We start from the raw sequence: 23,375 nt of genomic DNA, 5'->3' as shown, positions 1-23,375 counted from the left end.
CATTGCTGGTGCACCTAAATGGAAATGTTGGGTGGCTTTGCGCACTGACCCCCCCATCTGGCTCTGTGAGTCTGGTCCCCCCAACCTGAAAGTTTCTGGAGGTAGAGAAGCCACCCAGAAAGAGGCACTGCAGGCCCAGGGCTGAAAGCTGGATTCGAAGACTGGTCCAGAGCACGGGAGAGGAGGTGAGCAAATCACAGCTGCCAGGTCGGAAAATTTGTACAAAAGCAAAGAACAGCCCAGGACTCCTGGAGGAGGAACTCGGGAAAGGACATCAGTAATGAGGAATAGTTTAAGCCATTCATGGATAAACAAAAACTGTCACCAAGAGACCTGCCCTATAAGAGATGCGAAAGGGGGCCCTTCAGGCTGACAGAAAAGGACAGGAGACAGTGGCTTGGAGCAGGAGGAAGAAATGAAGATCTCCATGGGTAAACACAAAACCCAGGAGTATGGTATCCATGGTATGAAACACACTATTTCCTGTAAAAGGCAGAATACAACTGAATAAGAAATAATCATATTTCTATGTTATGGACATGCAAAATATAAAGATGTTATGTGTGACAAAAACAACGTAACTAGGAGAAACGGAGGGGCGTGGGAACAGTGTAGGCTATTAGAAGCTAGGTTGCTATCATCTCAAACCAGTAGGCTACAGATTTAGGTTGTTCAGTACAAACCCCAGGGTAATCACAAAGAAAGTATTTAAAACAAAGAAATGGATACGAGAAGAAGATCAATCAGTTACATCACAAAAGATCAAATATACTCAAAATAAAGCTGTGATAAAGGAAAAAGACAAATATCAAAGATGTATGAGAAATAAAGGACAAAATGGCTGAAGTAAGTGCTGCCTTATCAGTAATGACACTGAATGCAAATATATAAAGCTCTCCAATCAAAAGACACAGATTGTCAGAATGGATAGAAAAGAATGGCCCAACCCAGTTATTTATAAGAAGCTCACCTTTGACCCAAAGACACAAATAGATTGAAAATGAAAGGATGGAAAAATATTCCATGCAAAATAGTAACCAAAAGAGAGCTAGGGTAGCTATACTAGTAACAGATTTAAAAAAACAAAACTAAGTCAAAACTGTTACAAGAGACAACAAAGGTCATGATATGTTAATAAAAGAGTCAATTCACCGAGAAGATATAATAATCATAAATATATATGCACCTAATCACAGTACCCCAAAATAAGTGAGGCACCTCTAAATAACAGTTGGAGAGGTCAAAACATCACTTTTATCAATGGATAGACCATCTATACAGAAGATCAATAATGAAACAGAGAAATTGAATAATACTATAAATGAACTAGACCTAACAAACATATACAGAACATTGCACCCTGAAACAGCAGAATGCACATTCTTCTCAAGTGCACATGGATCATTTTCCAGGATACACATGTTAGGTCACAAAACAAAGTCTCCACAAATTTAAAAAGATTGAAATTATACAAAGCATCTTTTCTGACCACATGTAATGAAGCTAGAAATCAATAATAGAGGGAGAACTAGAAAATCCACAAATATATGGAAGTTGAACAACGTGCTCTTAATCAATGGGTCAAAGAAGATATCACAAAGGAAATCAGGAAATATCTTGAGATGAATGAAAACTAAAACACACTCAGAACTTACAGGATGCAGCAAAGGCAGTTCTTGGGAAATTTATCGTTCTTAATGCTTACATTAAAAAATAGGATCTCAAATCAGAGACCTGATCTCACACCTGGAGGAATGAATAAAAGAAAAGCAAACCAAATCCAAAGTGATCGAAAGGAAGGAAATAAACACTAGAGCGGAGATTAATGAAATAGAGAATTTAAAAAAAAATAGATTCAATGACACCAAAAATTGGTTCTTTGAAAAGATCAATAAAATTGACAAGTCTTTAGCTACACTGACAAAAAAAAGGGGGGAGGGATGCAAATAACGAAAATGAAAAAAAGAAAGGGGGACATAACTACTGATTCCACAGAAATAAAAAGAGGATATGATGAACAATTGTATGCCAATAAATTAGATAACCGAGATGAAATGGACAAACTCCTAGAACCACAAATTACCTACACTAATAAAAGAAGAGCTAGAAGATCTCAACAGACTGATAACAAATAGATTGAATTGGTGAGCAAAAACCTCCCAACAAAGAAAAGCCCAGGACCAGATGGCTTCACTGCTGAATTTTACTAAACATTCAAAAAAGAATTAGCACCAGTCCTGCTCAAATTCTTCCAAAAAAATCAAAGAGGAGGGCACAGTTTTCCAATTCACCTACGTAAAAGCCACTGGCCTAACTTGGGGCCTGTGAGACTTGGCACTCAGCAGCCTGCATGACCTACGTCAGTTAATGTTTAATCTACTGTCTCTGTGTCCTAGAAGAAATGTGCGGCTGGACAGTGTGTGTATAGAAACCAGACCCCATATGTCAAGAGTTAATCAGTAGCTTACCTCCTTCCTGAGCTATGCTATCACCCTTGTTGTTCAACTCATAACTCCCCTCTCCCTTCTTGCACAACATAATCAATCACCCCTATGTCATGAGACCCCTTTCCCGCTCTTATGCTCTCATGCCCTTAGGGATGTCTTTGTCTAGCTTGACCAGTTAGCTGAATTGCACAGTCAACTTCCCTGCTGAATGCTGTACCCGCCCGGCGAAGAGAAAAGCCATTTAATTTCTGCTGATTTCTGCCCCCCTGTGAGTAAGCCCTGAACAAAGCTCATGTCTCAGAAAATACCTGGTGTCTTCTTTGGCCTTTAGACTGGCAAAGCCCCCTCGGGCTGTGACAATCCATGAGGCCAGCATTGCCCCAATATGAAAGCTGGATAAAAATATCACAAGAAAAGAAAATTACAGCCCAATATCCCTCATGAATATGGATGTAAAAATCCTCAACAAAATATTAGCAAACCAAATCTAACAGCTTATCAAAAGAATTGTGCATCATGATCATCACCCAAAGTCTTTCTCCAGCCTCCCCTCTCCCAAGACCCCCTTCTCTCATGTCTCCCACTTCCTGGTCACTTTCTCAACATTTCTCTATAGGGCTGAGCAATTTAGCTCAGCCCCTCGGCTTGCATGCTCCACCCAGCAAAACAGCGCCTGTGCGGTTGGCTAAAGTGTAGCCCCCCTCGTTCTTCAAACCTGCCTTTCATGGGCATCTTGGTTGCTCCCCTCACAATGGTGAAGATGGTGTGAAAACCCCAGTGGGGCCAGCACTGGCTTTCCCTGCACAGGGTGGTCTGATGTCTCTTCCGTGTCATTCCAGGGCTCCATGAACTTTCACGACAGCGGCTCTGGCTCTGAGCATTCCGGAGGCATCTTGGCAGGGCCTACGCCTCTCACCTGCTCCTTGGGCAGCTATTACCGCGATGGGCGGCTGGAGCTCTCTGGCTGGAGCAGCGGGGCCCTGTTCAGAGCCGGGTTCCCAGGCGCGGCCCGGCTCAGTGCCAAACCACAGGCACACAGTAGGGCACCCAGTGCCCAGCCTGAGACTAGAGAGCTGCCCCCCACCCCCACGCCTGGAGCCTGCCCACTGGGACCCCCGTCAGGCCAGTCTTGCCGTTCAAGAGCCCGACTCCAGGGGTGTGGGGAAGGGAAGACAGCCACAACAGTAAGAGCCAGCATCAGTTGAGTGCTTATTGTGTACATGCCAGACAAGTGTGTACACACAGCAGCTCAGTCAATCTGCACAGCAATCCCGTTCACACAGGGTGAGAGCTGAAGGCCTTAGCGGGGTCTCCGAGGCCCTCGTGATCCACCCCTTACCCTCTCTGACTTCATCTTAGCCCCCACCCCATCCATTCCACCCATTGCTAGTCATCAAACTCATCAGGCCTGTTGCCCCCTCGGGGCCTTCTCCTTCCCTGGAGGGCTGTCATCTGCCTGCCCCAGGTGAGACGTGGTCTGGCACAGAGGCAGGGGACTGGAAGAGATGACTGGGCGGGGGTGGGGGCAGCGGGTTGCCATCAACGATAATGACAGTGCCCATTGTCCATTGAAAATGGACGGCAGCTCTCTCTCTGGCTAAGCCAACTTGAAAGGTGAAATCACTGCCCTCCCCCCTACGTGGGATCAGACACCCAGGGGAGTGAATCTCCCTGGCAACGTGGAATATGACTCCCGGGGAGGAATGTAGACCCGGCATCGTGGGACGGAGAACATCTTCTTGACCAAAAGGGGGATGTGAAAGGAAATGAAATAAGCTTCAGTGGCAGAGAGATTCCAAAAGGAGCCGAGAGGTCACTCTGGTGGGCACTCTTACGCACACTTTAGACAACTCTTTTTAGGTTCTAAAGAATTGGGGTAGCTGGTGGTGGATACCTGAAACTATCAAACTACATCCCAGAACCCATGAATCTCGAAGACAGTTGTATAAAAATGTAGCTTATGAGGGGTGACAATGGGATTGGGAAAGCCATAAGGACCACACTCCACTTTGTCTAGTTTATGGATGGATGAGTAGAAAAATAGGGGAAGGAAACAAACAGACAAAGGTACCCAGTGTTCTTTTTTACTTCAATTGCTCTTTTTCACTCTAATTATTATTATTGTTATTTTTGTGTGTATGCTAATGAAGGTGTCAGGGATTGATGTAGGTGATGAATGTACAACTATGTAATGGTACTGTGAACAATCGAAAGTACGATTTGTTTTGTATGATTGCATGGTATGTGAATATATCTCAATAAAATGAAGATTAAAAAAAAAAAAAAATGGACGGCAGGCTCATACCTCTGCCAGCTGCTTTCCCTGCACTGCTAGCTCAGGCCCACAGCAGCCCTGATGCATTCATTCATCCATTCATTCAGTGAATAGCTATCGAGCACCTGCTGTATGTAAGCACTGGGGAGACAGCAAAACCCCCTGCCCTTGTGGAGCTGACGTTCTGGCAGGGAAGGGAGCAGGAGCCTGGTAAATCAGGGAAGGAACAAGATGATTTCAGGTGGTGGCTACCCCGAGCTGTGACAGGTGAGGAACACGTAGCAGTGAATATTTGGGGGGATTGTTCTAGTGGGCAATCAGAGAAGGCTTCTCGGAGGAGGTGGCGTTTGAGCAGAGACTCCAGTGGGAGAAGGGGGGCCCCGGAGAAGATCCGGGAGACCAGTTATGACAGATGGTGTCACAGAGGCTCGGAGGGGGAAGCAGCAGCCCAGGGTCCATCCAATGGCCCCAGGGAGCCCCACCTGCAGCTTTTCCTTCCGGCGTCCATGGGCCACAAGGTGTGGCCCTTCCCACCATCTCCAGGGCGTACCCGAGCCAGGAGGGGAGTGAACCTGTGTCCCCAGCAGCCCACATTGCTCTCTCCCTCTAGGCACCCCGGCCTGAGCCAGGGTGGCCCTCCACAGTAGACAGCAGGTCAGCGTGGACGTGACAGGGCTGGTGACCCAGCCACGGAATGGCACGCTGGAGCCAGAGGTGACTGACAGCCACCTGGTGCCCGTCTCCGGAGGCTGGGCCTGCCCTTGGACACCCAGGTGAGGCAAGGGGCGGGCAGCTGGGGACTCCCCACAAACTCCATCAACCCCCATCCAGTCCCTGGAGCTCGGGGGACCCACCATGCACGTGACCGACAGGGATCATCACACCTGAGTTTTCCCAGCACTTTACAGCGTGCAAAGGTTTTCTTAATACTAACGAGAGCCGTAATTAACTTCTAGGGAGCAGCCTCTGTCTTCCTGACTACGGAGCCAGGGTGGGCGGCATTCTGGAGCCCTGGCTCCCCGGTCCTGGTGCCACATCCTTTCTGCTCTTCTAGTCTTTAATCAGGATCAAAGCCCAGCGTCCATTTATAGAGCGCCTGCTGTGTGCCTGGCATCCATTTATAGAGCACCTGCTATGTTCAGCTCTGTTCTACAGGGTTTATGTACATTACTTCATTTCACCTTCCTGGCACCCCAGTGAGAGGCACAGGCCTGACAAATTCCACCTCTGGAGTCCAAATCCCAGCTCTACCATGCACTAGCTTTGTGGCCTGGGGCAAATTCCTCAGCTTCTCTGTGCCCTCAGTGTCCCCATCTAAGGAGGTGGGGGTCCTTATATCAATGCCAGGGTTGTGAGGACCGAGTGAGTTGGTGCTTTAGAGAGTGCTTGGCCCCGGGAGATGCTTGGAGGCGTCTGCTGCCGTGACTGCAGTCACCACCACCTGGGCACCCTCCCTGGCTCATAATCATGCATTTCGGTGACTTGCCCGAGGTCACGTAGCAAGTTGACAGCTGACTTGGAGCCTGAGCCCTTCCCACGGTGCCAGCCTGCCCCTGAGCAGGGGGCCCTGCCGTGGTCCCCAGGCCCCCACCACTGCCACTCAGCGCGAGCCCCCTGTCCGGACTGGCTCCCCGTCTCTAAAAGTCACAGGCCGTGTTCCAGAGCCAGGCAGCAATGCTTTTTTGACGAACTCCTGTTTCAGATTGTCCACTGCCTTAGGAGGAGGGTCGGTTCCCCGGGGCCCGGGGTGGAGGCAGGCATCTTGCCTGGAGGAGAGGATTTTTAAACCCGAATGGAGCCAACCAGTTCCATCTCCCCCGACTTCATTTAAACCCACTTTCCCTGACCTCAAGGCTGGGTGGGGGGAGACCTGGGTTGGGCCGTCTTTGCTGCTTTCTGGGCTGTAGGTCTGCACTAGGGAGCCCCTGGTGGGCACTGCCAACCGGTGCTGCCTGCGGGTCCTGGCCGTCCACAAGGGTCCTTTGAGGGGCCGTGGCTGCCACACGTCTGTGGTTGGTGTCCCCGCCTGGCCTGCGAGGGTCCTCAGGCCCCGCAGGGCCCCCACCCCTCCCAGCCTGCTCCCTCTTCCTGCTTTTCTCCTCAGCTCATATTCTGGCAACTCTGGGCAGAGGCAAAAATGAACTCATCCCTGCGGCCGACCTGTGGCTCTCAAGCCGGGGCCAGAACCAGGCATGCAGGTGAGGGGGGCTCTCTGTGGCTCTGGGGGATCCCCAAGAAAGGGGGAGGGAGTTGCCCTTGCTGCGCACCTACTGTGTGCTCACACTGGACACGCAGTGCCTCTTTGAGTCTGCCCTGTAGCCCCACTGCACAGATTTGGAAAAGGAGACTCAGAGAGGCAAAGCAACTTGCCCAAAGTCACACAGCTGATAAAAGCCTCTTGACCTCTTGAGGGGCAGGGCATGGACGAGGAGTTCTGGGCCTTGCAAATGAAACATGTGCCAGGCCTCGAGTACTTTTCAGGAATTATCACAATTGATAAGCGTGGGGCACCCATTGGTGCTTGGCTCAGGGCTCGGTGCTCTCATGTGTGTACTAAGGCATGTGGGCCGGCAGCCTGGTGCCCACGGGGGTAAGAACAGGGTGAGCAGGGCTTGTCTGTCCCCCTTACGCCCCCCAGTTTCTGCCAACCAAGCAGAGCCTCCGCCTCTGCAGAGGTAACCACGGCCTAGCCGCCCCGGCCCTAACTGCTTCCAGATGCCCTGCCCGAGGCGGGCGGGGGCCAGGGCAGCCACATCTGTCCACAGGCCTGCAGTAGGCCCCAGGGGGCTGCCTTCGGAGACCCCTGGCTCCAGCTTTCCCAAACATGCCCAGGTTTACATTCCCGCGCCGACCCTGGCAGCCCCCAGCCGGGCCCACGAGCCCCTCGGGAGCTGGGGAGGCCGGCCCGGCCCGCGCCTGGCGCCTGGCACTGCCTCCCCTGACCTGGCACAGTCCCAGCAGCTGCATCAGATGACACAGGCCCTTTGAGCGGATCCATCGTCGCCTCCCGGGTGCCCTGTTTGCCTTCCCCAGGCCTGGGGTCTCTGTCTATGATTCCTGCCCCCACCTGGTCTCTGGTAGGACCCCCAAGGAGGTCCCTACCATGCCTCAGTTACATATTTGCCAGCTTTTGTGTGGCACCTGGGGGTCCCAGGGCTGGACAGAGGGCCTGTGAGGCCTAGGCCAGAGTTCCTTCTCTCCCTCTGTGTTGTCATTGTCTGCTCGCCCTACCCCCCACCCCCACCCCCTAAAAAATCAGGTGCTCTGGAGGGCACCTGGCAGAGGGCTCGGCACATAGTAGGTGCTCAGAAAAAGGCCTTCAGTGAATGAATGAATGAATGAGTGAATGCTCAAGCCGTTGACTGCTCTCTTTATTATCCCACCCACCCCCCCCGAGTTTTGTTGGACGCCCACCCTGTCCTGGGCAGGCTTCGTTCCCAGACACCTACTGTGTGCCACAGTCCCACTGAGTGCTCCCACATGACAGCGGTGCTCCCACACGATGGTGGTGCTCCCACACGATGGTGGTGCTCCCACACGATGGTAGTGCTCCCCAAACGATGGCAGTGCTCCCCAAACAAGGCTGCAACTCCCCAACCATTTGAGGAACTTCATTTTTCCCCAATTTTTATTGAATAATTTTAAACCTATAGAAAAGTGACTGGGCAAGGACACTGACCGTTTACCCATTGTTACTATTTTGCCACATTTTCTTTCTCTAGTCATACTTGTGTGTACTGTATGTATTTGCATATTCATATGCACATGCATTTTTTTTCTCTCTCATCGAGAATTGATACAGAAATGTCTCTAGAGATGCCATACCTCTTTCCTCCTAAATCCTTCAATGAGAATCTCCTAGAACAAGGACATTTTTTTCCAGAACACTTATCACATCTCTCTCCATCCCTTCATCTTTTTTTTATCGTATTTTTTATTGTAGAATATAGCATATATATATATATATAAGTGATAACTTTCCAAGTACAATTTAACAAGTAGTTACAGAGGAAATTTCAAACAATATTACAGGTTATCATCCCACAGTTTCAGTTATTTCCTTATTATGAAATATAACATATATACAAAAAGGATGTATCTTTCAAAGTATGATTTAACAAGTAGATATATAGGAAATTTCCAAAGTTATTATTAGTTATAGTACCATAGTTTCAGTTATTTCCTTATTGTGCAATCTATCATATATACAAAAAGGAACAGCTTTTAAATTGCAATTTAACAAGCAGCTATAGAACAAATTTCAAAGGATGCTATGTGTTACAGTTCCACCATTTCAATTCTTTCCTTCTAACTATTCTAATACCCTAGCAACTAAGAAAAAGAAAATTATATAGAGAGTCAGTATTCATAATCCTTTGTTAAATTCCATCTTGTCTGTTGCTACCCCTTCCTCTAGTTTAATCACTTTCCCGATCTTCAGGGATGTCTAGGCAGTGACCACTCTACCCTGTTCATGTTGAAAAGGGGTGTCGATGTTATGGGTAAAGGGAACACATCTGGTTGATGTTCTTGAAGAGGCTATTGCCTCTGGGTTTTGGGACTTCGGTGGCATAGGAGCTCTCTGAAGGATTTAAGTTTCTGATGAATAAACTTAGTGAATGAAACTTTTATAGAGTCTCAGATAGGGATCCAGGTATTCTTTAAGGTTTTCAGGGCTACTGTTGGCTTGGGCTTGTCATATTGTGGTCATATCTAGGTGAAGCGTGCATAGGAATAATCTCCAGGCGAACCTCCTGACTACATGTGAATTCTCTTAGCCACTGAAACCCCATTTTCTTGCCTTTTGGTCAAAATGCATTCTCAATCCCTTGATGCCAAGGTCAAGCTCATTTCTGGAATCCATGTCCCACATCATCTGGGAAGGCTCTTTCATCTTGTGGGGGTCTTTCCCGCTTTGGGGGGAGGAGGATGAATTTGTTTGCAGAGTTAGGCTTAGAGAGAGAATGTCCACACTGAGCAACAAAAGCAGTTCTCTGGAGGTGACTCCCAGGCATAATTATAGGTGGGCTCAGCCTCCTCTTTATAGCCATAAGTTTGACCCGAGCAAGCCTCAATATCAAGGGCTCAGCTTATAAAGTAGGGGCTTCCTAAAGTTCACACAGCATGTGTTATATCCATGATAATCCATCCACGTTTCACATTATCATCACTCAGTTGTACAATCCTCATCACTCTCCATTTTAAACAATTCTCACGACCCAAAACATCTTACAGCTCTTGTCAGCTCCCAATTATTTGTCCCTAGTATTTGTGTAATACTAGTATGGTATTCCTATTAATTACAGTCCCTAGTATGCAATGTGTAGATTTTTCCCATATACCCTTCTGTTGTCAACTCTCTGTGCTGGTGTCATACCTTAGAAGTATATCATGCAAGCACCTATCTATATTTGTGGTGCTGATCTGTGGGAAACATGCCTTTAACAACCCCTTTTATTCCTATTTGCCTTCAATATAGCTCTGATACTTATAACCAATTAACATTCATCACCCTTATCCATTACCACACCTTTAAATTCACCATCGTTAACATATCTGAACATATTAGATTATTATTCTCCCTCACCAGCTACTGTCTATCATTAGATCCCCAATATTCTATATTATAAGTCATTGATTTTACATTGTTCAGATAGTTCATAGAAGTGGTAACATACAATATCTCTCCTTTTGCTTCTGAGTTATGTCACTCAGATTATATCTTCAGGGTTCATCCATGTTGCCATATGTTTTGAGAGCTTGTTGCTTCTTACAGCTGCATAGTATTCCATCGTATGGATATACCACATTTTATTTATCCACTCATCTGGTGAAGGGCACTTGGATTGTTTCCATCTCTTGGCAACTGTGAGCAATGCATCGGTGTACAATGTCTCTGTGTCGCTGCTTTCAAATCTTCTGGGTATATACCGAGAAGTGGAATTGTCAGATCACTGGGTAATTCAATATCTAGTTTTCTAAGAAACTGCCAAACTGTCTTCCAGAGTGGCTGTACCATTATACAGTCCCACCAGCAATGAATAAGAGTTCCAATTTCTCCACATCCTCTCCAGCATTTGCAGTTTCTTGTTTGTTGGGTGGCAGCCATTCTTATTGGTGTGAGAGGATATCTTATTGTGGTCTTGATTTGCATCTCCCTAATAGCTAGTGAAGATGAACATTTTTTCATGTGTATTTTAGCCTTTTGTAGTTCCTCTTCAGTGAAATGTCTTTTCATATCTTTTGCCCATTTTATAATTGGGCTGTTTGTACTATTGTCATTGAGTTGTAGGATTTATTTATATATGCAAGATATTAGTCTCTTATCAGATACATGGTTTCCAAATATTTTCTCCCATTGAGTTGGCTGCCTCTTCACCTTTTTGACAAATTCCTTTGAGGTACAAAAGCTTTTGATTTTGAGGCGTTCCCATTTATCTATTTTTTCTTTTGTTGCTTGTGCTTTGGATGTAAGGTCCAAGAAGTGACCTCCTAGTACTAGGCCTTAAAGATGTTTCCCTACATTATCTTCTAGGAGTTTTATGGTACTGTCTCTTGCATTGAAGTCTTTGATCTACTTTGAGTTAATTTTTGTATAAGGTGTGAGGTAGGGGTCCTCTTTTATTCTTTTTGTTATGGCTATCCAGTTCTCCCAGCCCCATTTGTTGAAGAGAGTGTTCTGTCCCAGTTCAGTGGATTTGGGGGCCTTATCAAAAGTCAGTTGATGACCATATATCTGGGGGTCTATTTCTGAACTCTCAGTTTGATTCCATTGATCAATATGTCTATCTTTAAGCCAATACCATGCTGTTTTGACCACTGAAGGTTTATAGTAGACATCAAAGTCTGGAAGCTTAAGTCCTCTCACTTTGTCCTTTTTTAGGATGTTTTTGGCAATTTGAGGTCCTTTTCTCTTCCAAATAAATTTGATAACTAGCTGTTCCGAGTCTGCAAAGTAGATTGTTGGAATTTGGATTGGGATTGCGATGAATCCATAGATCAGTTGGGGTAGAATTGACATCTTAACAATATTTAGTCTTCCTATCCATGAACATGGAATATTTTCCCACCTATTTAGGTCTTTTTTTTATTTCTTTTAATAAAATTTTGTAATTTTCTGTGTAGAGGTCTTTTACATCCTTGCTTAAGTTTATTCCTGGGTACTTGATTTGTTTAGTTGCTATTGTGAATGGAATTTTTTTGATTGCCTCTTCAGTTAGGTCATTACCAGTGTATTAGGAACATTACTGACATATATGCATTAATCTATATCCCGCCACTCTGCTGAATTTGTTTATTAGCTCAAGTAGCTTTGGGGTCAGATTCTTAGGATTTTTCAAATATAAGATCATACCATCTGCAAATAATGACAGTTTTACTTCTTCCTTTCCAATTTGGATAGCTTTTATATCTTTATCTTGGCTAATTGCTCTGGCTAGAACTTCTAGCAAAATGTTGAGTAACAGTGGTGACAGCGGGCATCCTTGTCTCGTTCCCAATCTTATGGGGAAGGCTTTCAGCCTCTCATCGTTAAGTACTGTGCTGGCTGTGGGTTTTTCATATATGCCCTTTATCATATTGAAGAAGTTTCCTTCAATTCCTACCTTTGAAGTGCTTTTATCAAAAAGAGATGCTGAATTTTGTCAAATGCTTTTTCAGCATCTATTGACATGAAAATTTGATTTTTCCCTTTTGATTTATTAATGTGTTGTATTACATTAAATAATTTTCTTATGTTGAACCACTCTTGCATGCCAGGAATTAACCTCACTTGGTCTTGGTGTATAATTCTTTTAATGTGCCTGTGTCAGTTTGAATGTATTATGTCCCCCAAACGCCATTATCTTTGACGTAATCTTGTGTGGGCAGACCTATCAGTGTTAATTAGATTGAAATTCTTTGAGTGTTTCCATGGAGATGTGCCCCACCCAACTGTGGGTGATGACTATGATTGGATAATTTCCATAGAGGTGTTGGCCCACCCATTGGGTGGGTCTGAATTAAATTACTGGTGCACTATATAACATCATACAGAAGGCGCGAGCTTGCCACAGCCGAGAGGGACTCTGAAGAATGCACAGGAGCTGCAGATGAGAGACAGTTTGAAGACAGCCATTGAAAGCAGACTTTTGCTCCAGAGAAGCTAAGAGAGGAAAAATACTCCAAGAGCAACTAAGAGTGACATTTTTGAGGAACTGCAGCCTAGAGAGGAACGTCCTGGGAGAAAGCCATTTTGAAACCAGAACTTTGGAGCAGACGCCAGCCACGTGCCTTCCCAGCTAACAGGGGTTTTCCAGACACCACTGGCCATCCTCCAGTGAAGGTACCTGATTGCTGATTTGTTACCTTGGACACTTTATGGCCTTAAGACTGTAACTGTGTAACCAAATAAACCCCCTTTTATAAAACCAATCCATCTCTGGTGTTTTGCATTCTGGCAGCATTAGCAAACTAGAACAGTGCTTTGGATTCAATTTGTAAGTATTTTGTTTAGGATTTTTGCATCTATATTCATTACGGAGATTGGCCTATAGTTTTCTTTTTTGTAGTGTGTTTATCTGGTTTTGGTATCAGAGTGATATTAGCTTCATAAAATGAGTTAGGTAGTGTTCCATTTTCTTCAATTTTTTGAAAAAGTTTGAGCAGGAATGGTGTCAATTCTTTTTGGAAAATTTGGTAAAATTCCCCTGTGAAGCCATCTGGCCCTGGGCTTTTATTTGTAGGCAGATTTCTGATGACTCATTGGATCTCTTTGCTTGTGATTGGTTTGTTGAGGTCTTCAATTTCTTCTCTGGTCAGTCTAGGTTGTTCATGTGTTTCCAGGAAATTGTCCATTTCTTCTAAATTGTCTAGCTTGTTCGCATACAGTTGTTCATAGTATCCTCTTATTAATTTTTTTTTATTTCTTCAAGATCTATAGTAATTATCCCCTTCTCATTTCTGATTCTGTTTTTGGGGGTCTTCTGTCTTTTTGACTTTGTCAGTCTAGCTAAATGTTTGTCAGTCTTGTTGATCTTCTCAAAGAACCAACTTTTGGTTTTATTTACTCTCTTTTTTTTTTCAGCTCATGTATTTCTGCTTTAATCTTTGTTATTTCTTTTTGTCTACTTGCTTTAGGGTTAGTTTGCTGATCGTTCTCAAGCCTCTTCAGTTGTTCAGTTAAGTCTTTGGTTTTGGCTCTTTCTTACTTTTTGATGTATGCATTTAAAGCTATAAATTTCCCTCTCAGCACTGCCTTCACTGCATCCCACAGGTTTTGATATGTTGTGTTCTCATTTTCATTCGTCTCTAGATACTTACTGTTCCAGTTTGTTAATGCTGCCCTTTTGCAAAACACCAGAAATGGCTTTTATAAAGGGGGTTTATTTGGCTACACAGTTACAGTCTTAAGGCCATAAAGTGTCCAAGGTAACACATCAGCAATCGGGTACCTTCACTGGAGGATGGCCAATGGTGTCTGGAAAACCTCTGTTATCTGGGAAGGCACGTGGCTGGCGTCTGCTTGTTCCCAGGTTGCATTTCAAAATGGTGTTCTCCAAAATGTTGTTCTTGGGGTGTTTTGTCCTCTCTTAGCTTCTCAGGAGCAAAAGTCTACTTTCAACAGCCGCCCTCAAACTGTCTCTCATCTGCAGCTCCTCTCTCAGCTCCTGTGCATTCTTCAAAGTGTCCCTCTTGGCTGTAGCAAGCTCACTCCTTCTGTCTGAGCTTATATAGTGCTCCAGTGAACTAATCAAGGCCCAGGCTGAATGGGCAGGGCCACCTCCATGGAAACTATCCAAGCAGAGTCATTACCTACAGTTGGGTGGGGCACATCTCCATGGAAACACTCAAAGAATTGTAATCTAATCAACACTAATACATCTGCCCACACAAGATTGCATCAAAGATAATGGCGTTTTGGGGGACATAATACATTCAAACTGGCACATTTACCAATTTCTCTTGCAATTTCTTCTTTTTGACCCACTGGTTGTTTAGGAGTGTGTTGTTTAACCTTCATACATTTATGAAAGATCTGGTTCTTTGGTGGTTGTTGATTTCTAGTTGCATTCCATTGTGGTCAGAGAATGTGCTTTGAATAATTCCAATCTTTTTAAATTTGTTAAGACTTGTTTTGTGCCCCAGCTTATGATCTATCCTGAAAAATGTTCCTTGGGCACGAGAGAAGAATATATATCCTGGTACTTTGGGATGTAACGATCTATATATGTCTGTTAAGTCTAGTTCATGTGTCACATTGTTTAGGTTCTCAACTTCCTTATTGGTCCTCTGTCTAGTTGTTCTGTCTATAGAAGAACGTGGTGTATTGAAGTCTCCCACTATAACTGTAGACGTGTCTGTCACTCCCTTCAGTTTAGCCATTGTTTGTCTCATGTACTTTGGAACGCCTTGACTGGGTGCATAAACATTTATGATTGTTATTTCTTCTTGGTGAATTATCCCTTTTATCAATATACAATGTCCTTCTTTATCTCTTTTAACAAATTTTCATTTGAAGTCTATTTTGTCTCATATTAGTAGAGCTATCCCAGCTTTCTTTTGATTGCAATTGGCATGAAATATTTTTTTCCATCCTTTCACCTTGTCTCTTTGTGTCACCAAGTCTAAGATGAGTCTCTTGTAAGCAGCATATTGCTGGGTCGTATTTTTTAGTCCATTCTACCAGTCTGTATTTTTTAATTGGAGAGTTTAATCCATTCACATTTAAAGTTATTTCTGTGAAGGGAGTTCTTGAATCAGCCATCTTATCCTTTGGTTTTTAGTTGTTATATCTATTTTTATTTTTTTCCCTCTCTCTTTTTTTCCTTTAAGTTGCCCTTACTAATTACTCTTCAGTTCTGTGCTCTTCTCCAGACCTCTTTCTCTGTTCTTTTTTTCTCAGCTGGTAGATCTCCATTTAGTACTTCTTGCAGGGCAGGTCTCTTGTTAACAAATTCTCTCAGTCTTTGTTTGTTTGTGAAAATTTTAAACTCTCCCTCAATTTTGAAGGAGAGCTTTGCTGGATAAAAAATTCTTGGCTGGCAATTTTTCTCTTTCAGAATCTTAAATACATCATACCACTGCCTTCTCACCTCCATGGTGGCCGCTGAGTAGTCAGTACTTAGTCTCATGTTGTTTCCCTTGTATGTGGTGAATTGCTTCTCTCTCAGAAGTCTCTCCATCTCTCCAGCATTTGATAATCTAGTCAGTATATATCTCAGAGTAGGTTTATTTGGATTTATTCTTTTTGGAGTCCGTCAGGCATCTGTAATTTGGATATTTATGTCATTTAGAAGGGTTGGGAAGTTTTCCCCAACAATTTCTTCGAATACTCTTCCTAGCCCTTTGTTCTTTCTTCCCCTTCTGGAGCACCAATGATTCTTATATTTGTGCACTTCATGTTGTCCGGCATTTCACTGAGATCCGTTTCACATTTTTCAATTTTTTCACCATTCGTTCTTTTGTGTTTTCATTTTCCATAACCTATCTTCAAGGTCACTAATTCATTCCTCTTCTTCTTCAAATATGGTGTTGTGTGTCTCAAGAATATTTTTAATTTGATCAACAGTATTTTTTATTTCCATAAGGTCCGCCATTTTTTTTTTATTTACTCTTGGAAATTCTTCTTTATGCTCTTCTAGGATCTTCTTCATGACCTTTATATCCTGAGCCATAATATTGATATTTGTGTGTACTTCTTTGATTAATTGCTCCAAATTTTGTGTCTCTTCCAGCTTTTTAATTTGTTCATTTGGCTTGTCCATATCTTCTATATCCTTCAAGTGCTTTGTAATTTTCTGCTGGCTTCAGAGCATTTGCTTGTCTTGATGGGGTTATTTTGGGAGTTGCAGAATTAATTGAATATTTATATGTAATTCGGTTTTCTGGAGTGCAGTTTCCAAATTCTCCCAGCAGGTGGCACTTGTGAGGCACAGCTTGCTGGAGTGACATTTCCCTGGTCCACCAGCAGGTGGCATTCTCGAGGCACAGCTTGCTGGAGTGCAGTTACCCTAACCTGCCAGCAGGTGGTGCTCTCAAGTAGGTCTTCCCTGAACTTCTGTGTGGTGGGCAGAGTCCAAACTGGGTGGGGAACCAATCAGTGCACTGGATCTCCATGTGCTCGGGGGAATGCCTGCCCTGGGGCTGTGATAGGGACCCTGAACAGGTAGGCAGGGAGTCCGATCCCGGGCACCCCTCAGGTGGGACGTGGGCCCTGCCTGCTGGTTCTCTGCATGCCAAGTGCCTGTGAGTCTCTGGAGTGCATGAGGGGCTCCCAATCACTGGTATGGCGCCTCTCCCTTCCCCGCTTCTCACCATTGCATCCCCAGACTTCTGTGGGGGGAGAGCAATCACAGCCCACTAGGTTCCCTCATGGGAGCTCCCTGCTGTCTGGCTGAAGAGGGTCACCCCCCAGCAAACTGTCAAGGTAGGTGCACGGGAGCGGAAAGCCACTGCTCACTCCCTTGCCCAGTGACAGTTTTGCCGCTGCCTGCCTGGGAGGGGGGTGCAGTCCAGATGGGGAACACACTCTCCGCATCCCTCCAGCCACTTTTTGTCAGGTGTCCCCTGTGATTTTGTCGGGTGTCTCCACCACATACTGTGGGGGCCCTCTATGGCTGGTCACACCCCAGAACCGCAGTCCCTGGTGTCCTCCGGCCGCTTTCTAGTTACTCTGATGGAGGAGAAGCCCGTCCACCTCACCTACTCTGCCATTTCTACCATCTTCCCGGAAGTCCCCCCCCCCCTTTTTTTAATGCATTTCAAAGTAAGTTGCAGACTCTGGTCTACTTTCCCTTAGATATTTCAGTATATATATATTGCTAACCACCTTCAAAAAATACAGTATTTACTGCATTGATGATTTTGAAGTGTTTAGGCAAACGTCCTCAATTTGGATTTGTCAGATTGTTTCCTCACCATTGGATTCAGGTTGAACATTTTTGACAGGAGTCAAGATCATAGGCCATGTTTTGTCCAATTAGTTCTTTTAAAATGCCAGTTCTTGGCTCTGTTCCCCTGACGTTCTGTTTTTACAGGTCTTAGGAAAGATCCCAGAACCTATATTTTTAGCAAACACCCAGAGTGATTCTTCTGTTTAGCTAGCCTGGAAGTTATCACATTATTTCATCCAATTCTCACAACCCATTAATAAAGTAGGTACCCTTATCCCCATTTTCCAGATGATAAACTGAGGCTCAGGTGGTGAAGGAACTAACTGCAAGTCACCCACCCCTTAAGCAGCAGACAGAGCCCTGGGCTCTTTGTTGCTTTGTTCTCTGTGCTAGGCTGCCCTCTGCTGTTGCAAATGGTACTGCAACTAGACTCCTTGCCTGCTGGCCCCAGGCCAGTAGCTATCTTCAAGTCAGTGTCACACAGCATGAAAGGCGTGGATGCATTATTGCCAGGACTGTGTCTGGTGACATAAACTGAGACTCCGGACCCTCATTTCATTAGAGCTCATCCAGGCCAGAAACCTGTGGGTCTCTCAGAGGCAGAGTCGACCACCTGGGGCCAACCTCTGCCTGAATGTTGTCAGAGACCGCATGAGATTTCTCACTTGCTTTCCTTTGGACCCAGTTGGGGTGATCCGAGGGTGAAGCTGAGAGCACATTTGTCTTGGGGGTAGAGGGGCATCGTTTCTCATCAGCACCAGCCTGCTCGCTGCCCTCACAGTTCTCACCAGCAGCATCAAGGGGAACAGACCATCCCCCAGGTCCATCAGCGGGTGGCCAGGGCCCGGGGAGGACAGCCTTTTGAGAAGCGAGGACGTGTCCTGGAGTCCTGGTTCCCGGGAGCACCTGAAACAGGCAGTGCTGGGAAGTGGGCAGAAATTACCGGGAGGGGTTCTCAGCCAGTCCCTGTGTCCTTCCTCTCTTCTTTATGCATGATTTAATAAACTTCTACTAGATAATTGGTAATAGACCTATTCCAGAAGCTGGGGACTTGCCTAGAACAGGATAGAGAAGTCCCTGCTCTCATCAAGTTGATAGTCTCCTGGGGGAGACTGATAAAATAAAAATCACATAAACAAACAAGAAAATGTCCCAGATGGTGATGCATGCTATAGAGAAAACAAGGCAGGGAGATGTTTCCAGAAATGGCCAGGGGACTATTTAGATTAGGTGGCCAGAAAAGGTGCCACTGAGGAGACAACATTTGAGCTGAGACTCCGATGACGGACAGATTTCGGGCATTTGGGAATCTGGGCGAAGGGCATTCCTGGCAGAGGGGCAGTGCGTGTAAAGGTCTGGAGGCAGGAACGGGCTTGGCATGTTTGACAGATGACCAAGAAGCCACTGCGGGGCTGGAGCAGAACAGCCAAGAAGCCACTGGGAGAAGGAGGGCGTGGTAGGAGGACACGGGGGTCTATCATGTGGAGCATGTCAGGCCACAGGACAGATTTTGGATTTTATTCCATCTGAAACTGGAAGTCTTTGGACTTGATCCAAATGTGGCTGCTGTGTGAGGAGGGACCTAAAGGGGGCAGCAGTGAGAAAGCTACGAGAAAGGGCAGGGCCAAAAATAATGGTGTCTGGGACCAAGGTCAGTTGTGATGAGTTTTTGAGACATTTAGGCGTTAATTCCCCTCAGCAGTCCCCCTGCAGCACCCTCAAGCCACCCTCAACTGCAGCGCCCACTGGCAGGGACAGTGCTCCTCTCTGAGCCTTTGCGCAGGCTGTTCCCTCTGCTTGGAATGCCCTTCCCCGCCTTGTCCACCAGCCTCCTTCTCCATGTTCCTGTGTCCCCTGAATATTTCTCGGGGCTGTCCTTGCCATTTTGTCCCATCATTTTCTATCTCTGTGACTGTCTCCCCCACTGGCCTTGGAGCCCCTTCAGGGTCTTGCTTATCTTTGTACCCCAACTCTCAGTCCTGGGGTACATATACTGCTCATTGAATGTTTGATAAATAATACCAACCGCAGCAGCTCCCAGCTTGGCATTTTCCCTGGGTCCAGCCCACCCATACTGTCTTGAAGAGGTGGGTGCTGTTATTATCATCCCCATGTTAGAGATGAGGAAACTGGGGATCAGAGAGGTTAGGAAACTTGCACAGGGCCACACAGCTTGGAAGTGGAGCTGGGTGATGCTCTTTCCATGGGGTCTGCACCTGCCTGTCCCCCTTCTTTGCGTTACATGCCCATTGCTGGGTGGCAGCTGGCTCTTTGGCCCCTGATGTATACAGAGGCTCAGTGAACTCTAAACGCTCCACAGAAGTTTCCTGAAAGTTTCTCTTGGTTCCCTCCCCAAGTAGGGGTGGAGGTGGGGTTCTCCAACAGCTCCAGCTCCGTCTTTCTCTTCCCGCTCAGTGCTCTTCCCCGGGAGCTGGTCCTGAGGACACAGACGGCCAGGAGGGTTCATCAGTGGCAGCCTCACTAGACCCCTCAGCGTGCAGGGTGAGTGTCACACAGGGTGTCCCCTGGGAAGGGAGATTGTCCAGACCCAGGCGGTCTCCTCAGGGAGCCAAGAAGTGAGCCTGGAAACACCTGAACAAAACAGTGCCCAGGCACGACAATTTCCAAGAGTGAGAAAGGCTGGGAAAGCAAAGAGGGTTTGATTTGCAGAGAAGAGGGGGGGCTCCTTTAGATGGGGTGGTCTGGGAAGGCTTCTCGGAGGAGGTGATGTTCGAGCTGAGGCCTAAATAGCAAGAAGGATCCGGCCCTGGTGAAGACCCGGGGAAAAGTGTTTCAGGAGGAGGGAAGAGCATGGCAAAGGCCCTGAGGTGGGAATAAACTTAGCATGTTAGGGGACGGCCTTGAGGCCAGTGTGGCTGGAGGGAAGGGAAGGGTGGGGTGGGGGAGAGAGAGGTGAGTGGCTGGGGGAGCTGGGAGATCCCGGTCGCACAGGGTCTCAGCCCTGGTGAGAAGCTGCTGTAGGTCAACTGTGAGGATTTCCGAGTTGATCAAGAAACAGATTGGGCCACCTAGATGGCCGTCGCACCCAAGCTATTTATTGGGGCGATGCTTTGGCAGGTTTGCAGCGGAAAGGACATGCCTCTCAGCAGGTAACCTTCCCAGGGCTGCAGCATAAGGGAGCCACCGGGGTGGGGGGTAGGGGGAAAGGAAAACCCTGGGGAGGAAGGGAAAGTATGTGTGTGTGTAGGGGGTGGGGGGTGTTATGGGACTAGGCATGTCACAGTCAGCATGACGGGGTCCCCGAGCCAGAGAACTCCAAGGAGCAGAAGGGGCTCCGGGGCTTCTAGCTGCAGAGTTTTACCTGATCTATGGTGCACAGCTACTCGGCACAGTTCCAGCGGTGTGCAAAGCAGATCGGCTCCAAACGGCTAAAGCCTGCTTATGTTTGGGCATTTTTTAAAACAATCTGAGTTTGGCACCAGTGGGCTTTCCTCACGGGCCCGGCTGCAGTGAAGAAGTAAACGGCACCCAGGGCTGATGCAGAGGGGGCACCTTCACGTCGTTAGTGCAACCACCCCCAGCATGAAGGGACGCAGGGGGAGCTGGGCGTGGAAGGCGCGCCCACCCTGAGCGGCCCGTGGGTTTCGGTGCCGGCTGGCGGCGGCGCCGAGTGCTGGTTCCCGAGCCCTCCCCCCAGCGGTCCCCAGGTGGGCACATGTGACTCCCTGGGGTCCTCCAGGAAACAGACCCCCTTAGAGCAGCCATAAATTGTCTTTTGCAGCAACACAGGCTTCTGTTGGAGGAGCCCCCGAGCACCAAGCAGAGCCCGACCTGCTGACCCCCAAGTGGGGAGACACAGTGCAGACCCCCGCCCGGGGGGCACGGCTTGCCGGGTGGTCCCATTGTGTTCTCCCTGTTTGCCACATGTGGGCCTTGGGCTGCGGAGGAAATGTGTAGGTTCCCAGCCAGCCAAGGCAACGTGTGTGTGCGTGTGTGTGCGTGTGTGTGTGTGTGTGGGGGGGGTGCCTGCGTGTGGGCCCATGGTGGGGGGCACACATCTGCAGGGGCCCACAGTTTCCCCTGCACGAGGTCAGCGCCCTTGAGCAGAGGGGAGCAGGGGTGGCCGGCAGACCCCACACGGTGCTCACGGGGCCCTGGGGTTGGCGGGTCAAGGATGAAGGAATGAAGGGGTCCAACTCCACATGGCAAGGGTGGCCAGCGTCTTCGGGAGTGAGGACCAGGCAAGGCCTCGGGACCCAGCTAATGCCCATGTCTCTGGGCACAGCCTCCCTGCGGGGGCCCCTTCCGGAGAGCTGCAGAGGGGCCTGAGGGGGGTGAGAGGGTGGGGGGCCGGGGTCTGGGGAGGCGGGACACACTGGTGCCCTCACAGGATGGGGTCAAGGGATGCAGGAGGGCGGGGCCCTGGCCTCAGCCTGGGGAGAGCAGGAAGATCATCTGGAGTGAGGAGACTGTGCACCTGCGAGGCCTTAGCTCTGGGGGGACCACCTGTGTCCACACCCCAAGATGGAGTGAGAGCACAGAACAATCGACTGTGATACAAGAGGGTGCGAGGCAGCCCAGGGCCGTGGGTACCCGGATATGGGCACCTGAGAGTGATACGGGTAGTTGAGTGGAGGGGACTGTATCAGTCAGCTATTGCTGGATAACAAACCAGCCCAAAACTCAGTGGCTTAAAACAGGTGTTTATTATCCCCCCCCCCCCCCCCCCCCCGTGAGTCTGTTCTCAGCTGTTCTGGTCTCCGCCGAACTCTCTAACTTGTTTGGGGGCTGACTGGCTGTTGGCAGATCTAGAGTGGCCTTGGCTGAAACAACCAGACCCTCCTCTACATGGGCTGTCACTGTCCCCCCGGCTGGGCTCTAAGAGCAAGTTGGGGCTGAGGCCCTGTAGGGTCGAGGCCCGGATCTGGTGTGCTGTCAGGTCCCCCTCATCCTATTGCAAGGGACGAGACAAGCACAGATTTGGGGGCTGGGGAAGCACAGCCCACCTCTTGGAGGAAGGAGCCGCCATCTCGTTGCCAAGGGCGGGATGCAGGAGGGGTGGAGATTCGGGGCAGCCACAGGGACAAGTTGTGAGAGTCGGCCCGGTGTGTGGCCATGGAGTGAGCATGCAGCTTCTGAATTTGGCGGAAATGACCTGAGCATGTGGCCCCTGAGCGAGTGTCCACTCACGGCCTGGAGGGATGGCCTGCCCGAGACACCCTGGAACCCCCGGCCTCGTGCACACCCCCCCCACCCGCTTCCCCTCCCCCTGCTGCGGCACCGCAGCCTCCGCCTGTCCTCAGCGCCCTCAGGATGCAGCCACCGGGAGGAGCTGGTGGGGGCTGGGAGGAGCCCTGGGGGTGGGTGGGTTTTGTGCCAGGTGGGGAAGGCCCTGAGTGGGGGCAGAGAACTGAGTCCTGACAACAATAACAGTAGTGGCTCACTCCGTGGCCTCACGTCCACCCCACCAGCCTCCTCCAGAGGGTGGCATTGAGGCCCCAAGAGGTATGGCCACTCACCTGGAGTCCCAGAGCTGGTAGAAGGCAGGGCTGGGATTTGAACCCACGAACGGCTGCAGCACCTGTGTCCTCGGCCTCATGTCCTTCTTCTTGCACTGGTTCATGTCTGCTCCTCTCTGGGCCTCGGTTTCCTCCTCTGTGAAATGGGCTGAAACCCTCCAAGGGTGGACCACACAGTTTCAGATTCTGGGCTCAGAGCCGCTTCCTGTGCACCCTTGGCCTTGTTGCTAACGGGGTCTGTGCAGAGTGGGCCTGGGGAGGACAGGCCCCTGGGCGTAGCCTATCTCACTCCCCAGGTGAC

General features: G+C 48.0%; 1 protein-coding gene across 1 annotated transcript in view; it reads left to right on the top strand.

Moving 5' to 3' along the window:
* The window catches only part of LOC119517245, a 119,137-nt gene that overhangs the window by 79,422 nt on the left and 16,340 nt on the right, over positions 1–23,375 (top strand). Inside the window, 11 exon segments of the mRNA XM_037813807.1 lie at positions 3,226–3,647; positions 3,807–3,912; positions 5,367–5,495; positions 6,284–6,338; positions 6,630–6,734; positions 6,827–6,920; positions 7,438–7,494; positions 18,376–18,512; positions 20,010–20,096; positions 21,137–21,262; positions 22,735–22,890. Coding sequence (XP_037669735.1) covers positions 3,226–3,647; positions 3,807–3,912; positions 5,367–5,495; positions 6,284–6,338; positions 6,630–6,734; positions 6,827–6,920; positions 7,438–7,494; positions 18,376–18,512; positions 20,010–20,096; positions 21,137–21,262; positions 22,735–22,890 — 1,474 coding nt within the window.

The sequence above is a fragment of the Choloepus didactylus genome, chromosome 21 (assembly GCF_015220235.1).
Source record: "Choloepus didactylus isolate mChoDid1 chromosome 21, mChoDid1.pri, whole genome shotgun sequence".
Classification (NCBI taxonomy): Eukaryota; Metazoa; Chordata; class Mammalia; order Pilosa; family Megalonychidae; genus Choloepus; species Choloepus didactylus.
The sequence above is the reverse complement of the archived record's forward strand: the minus strand, read 5'-3'. Positions and strand labels throughout refer to the sequence as shown.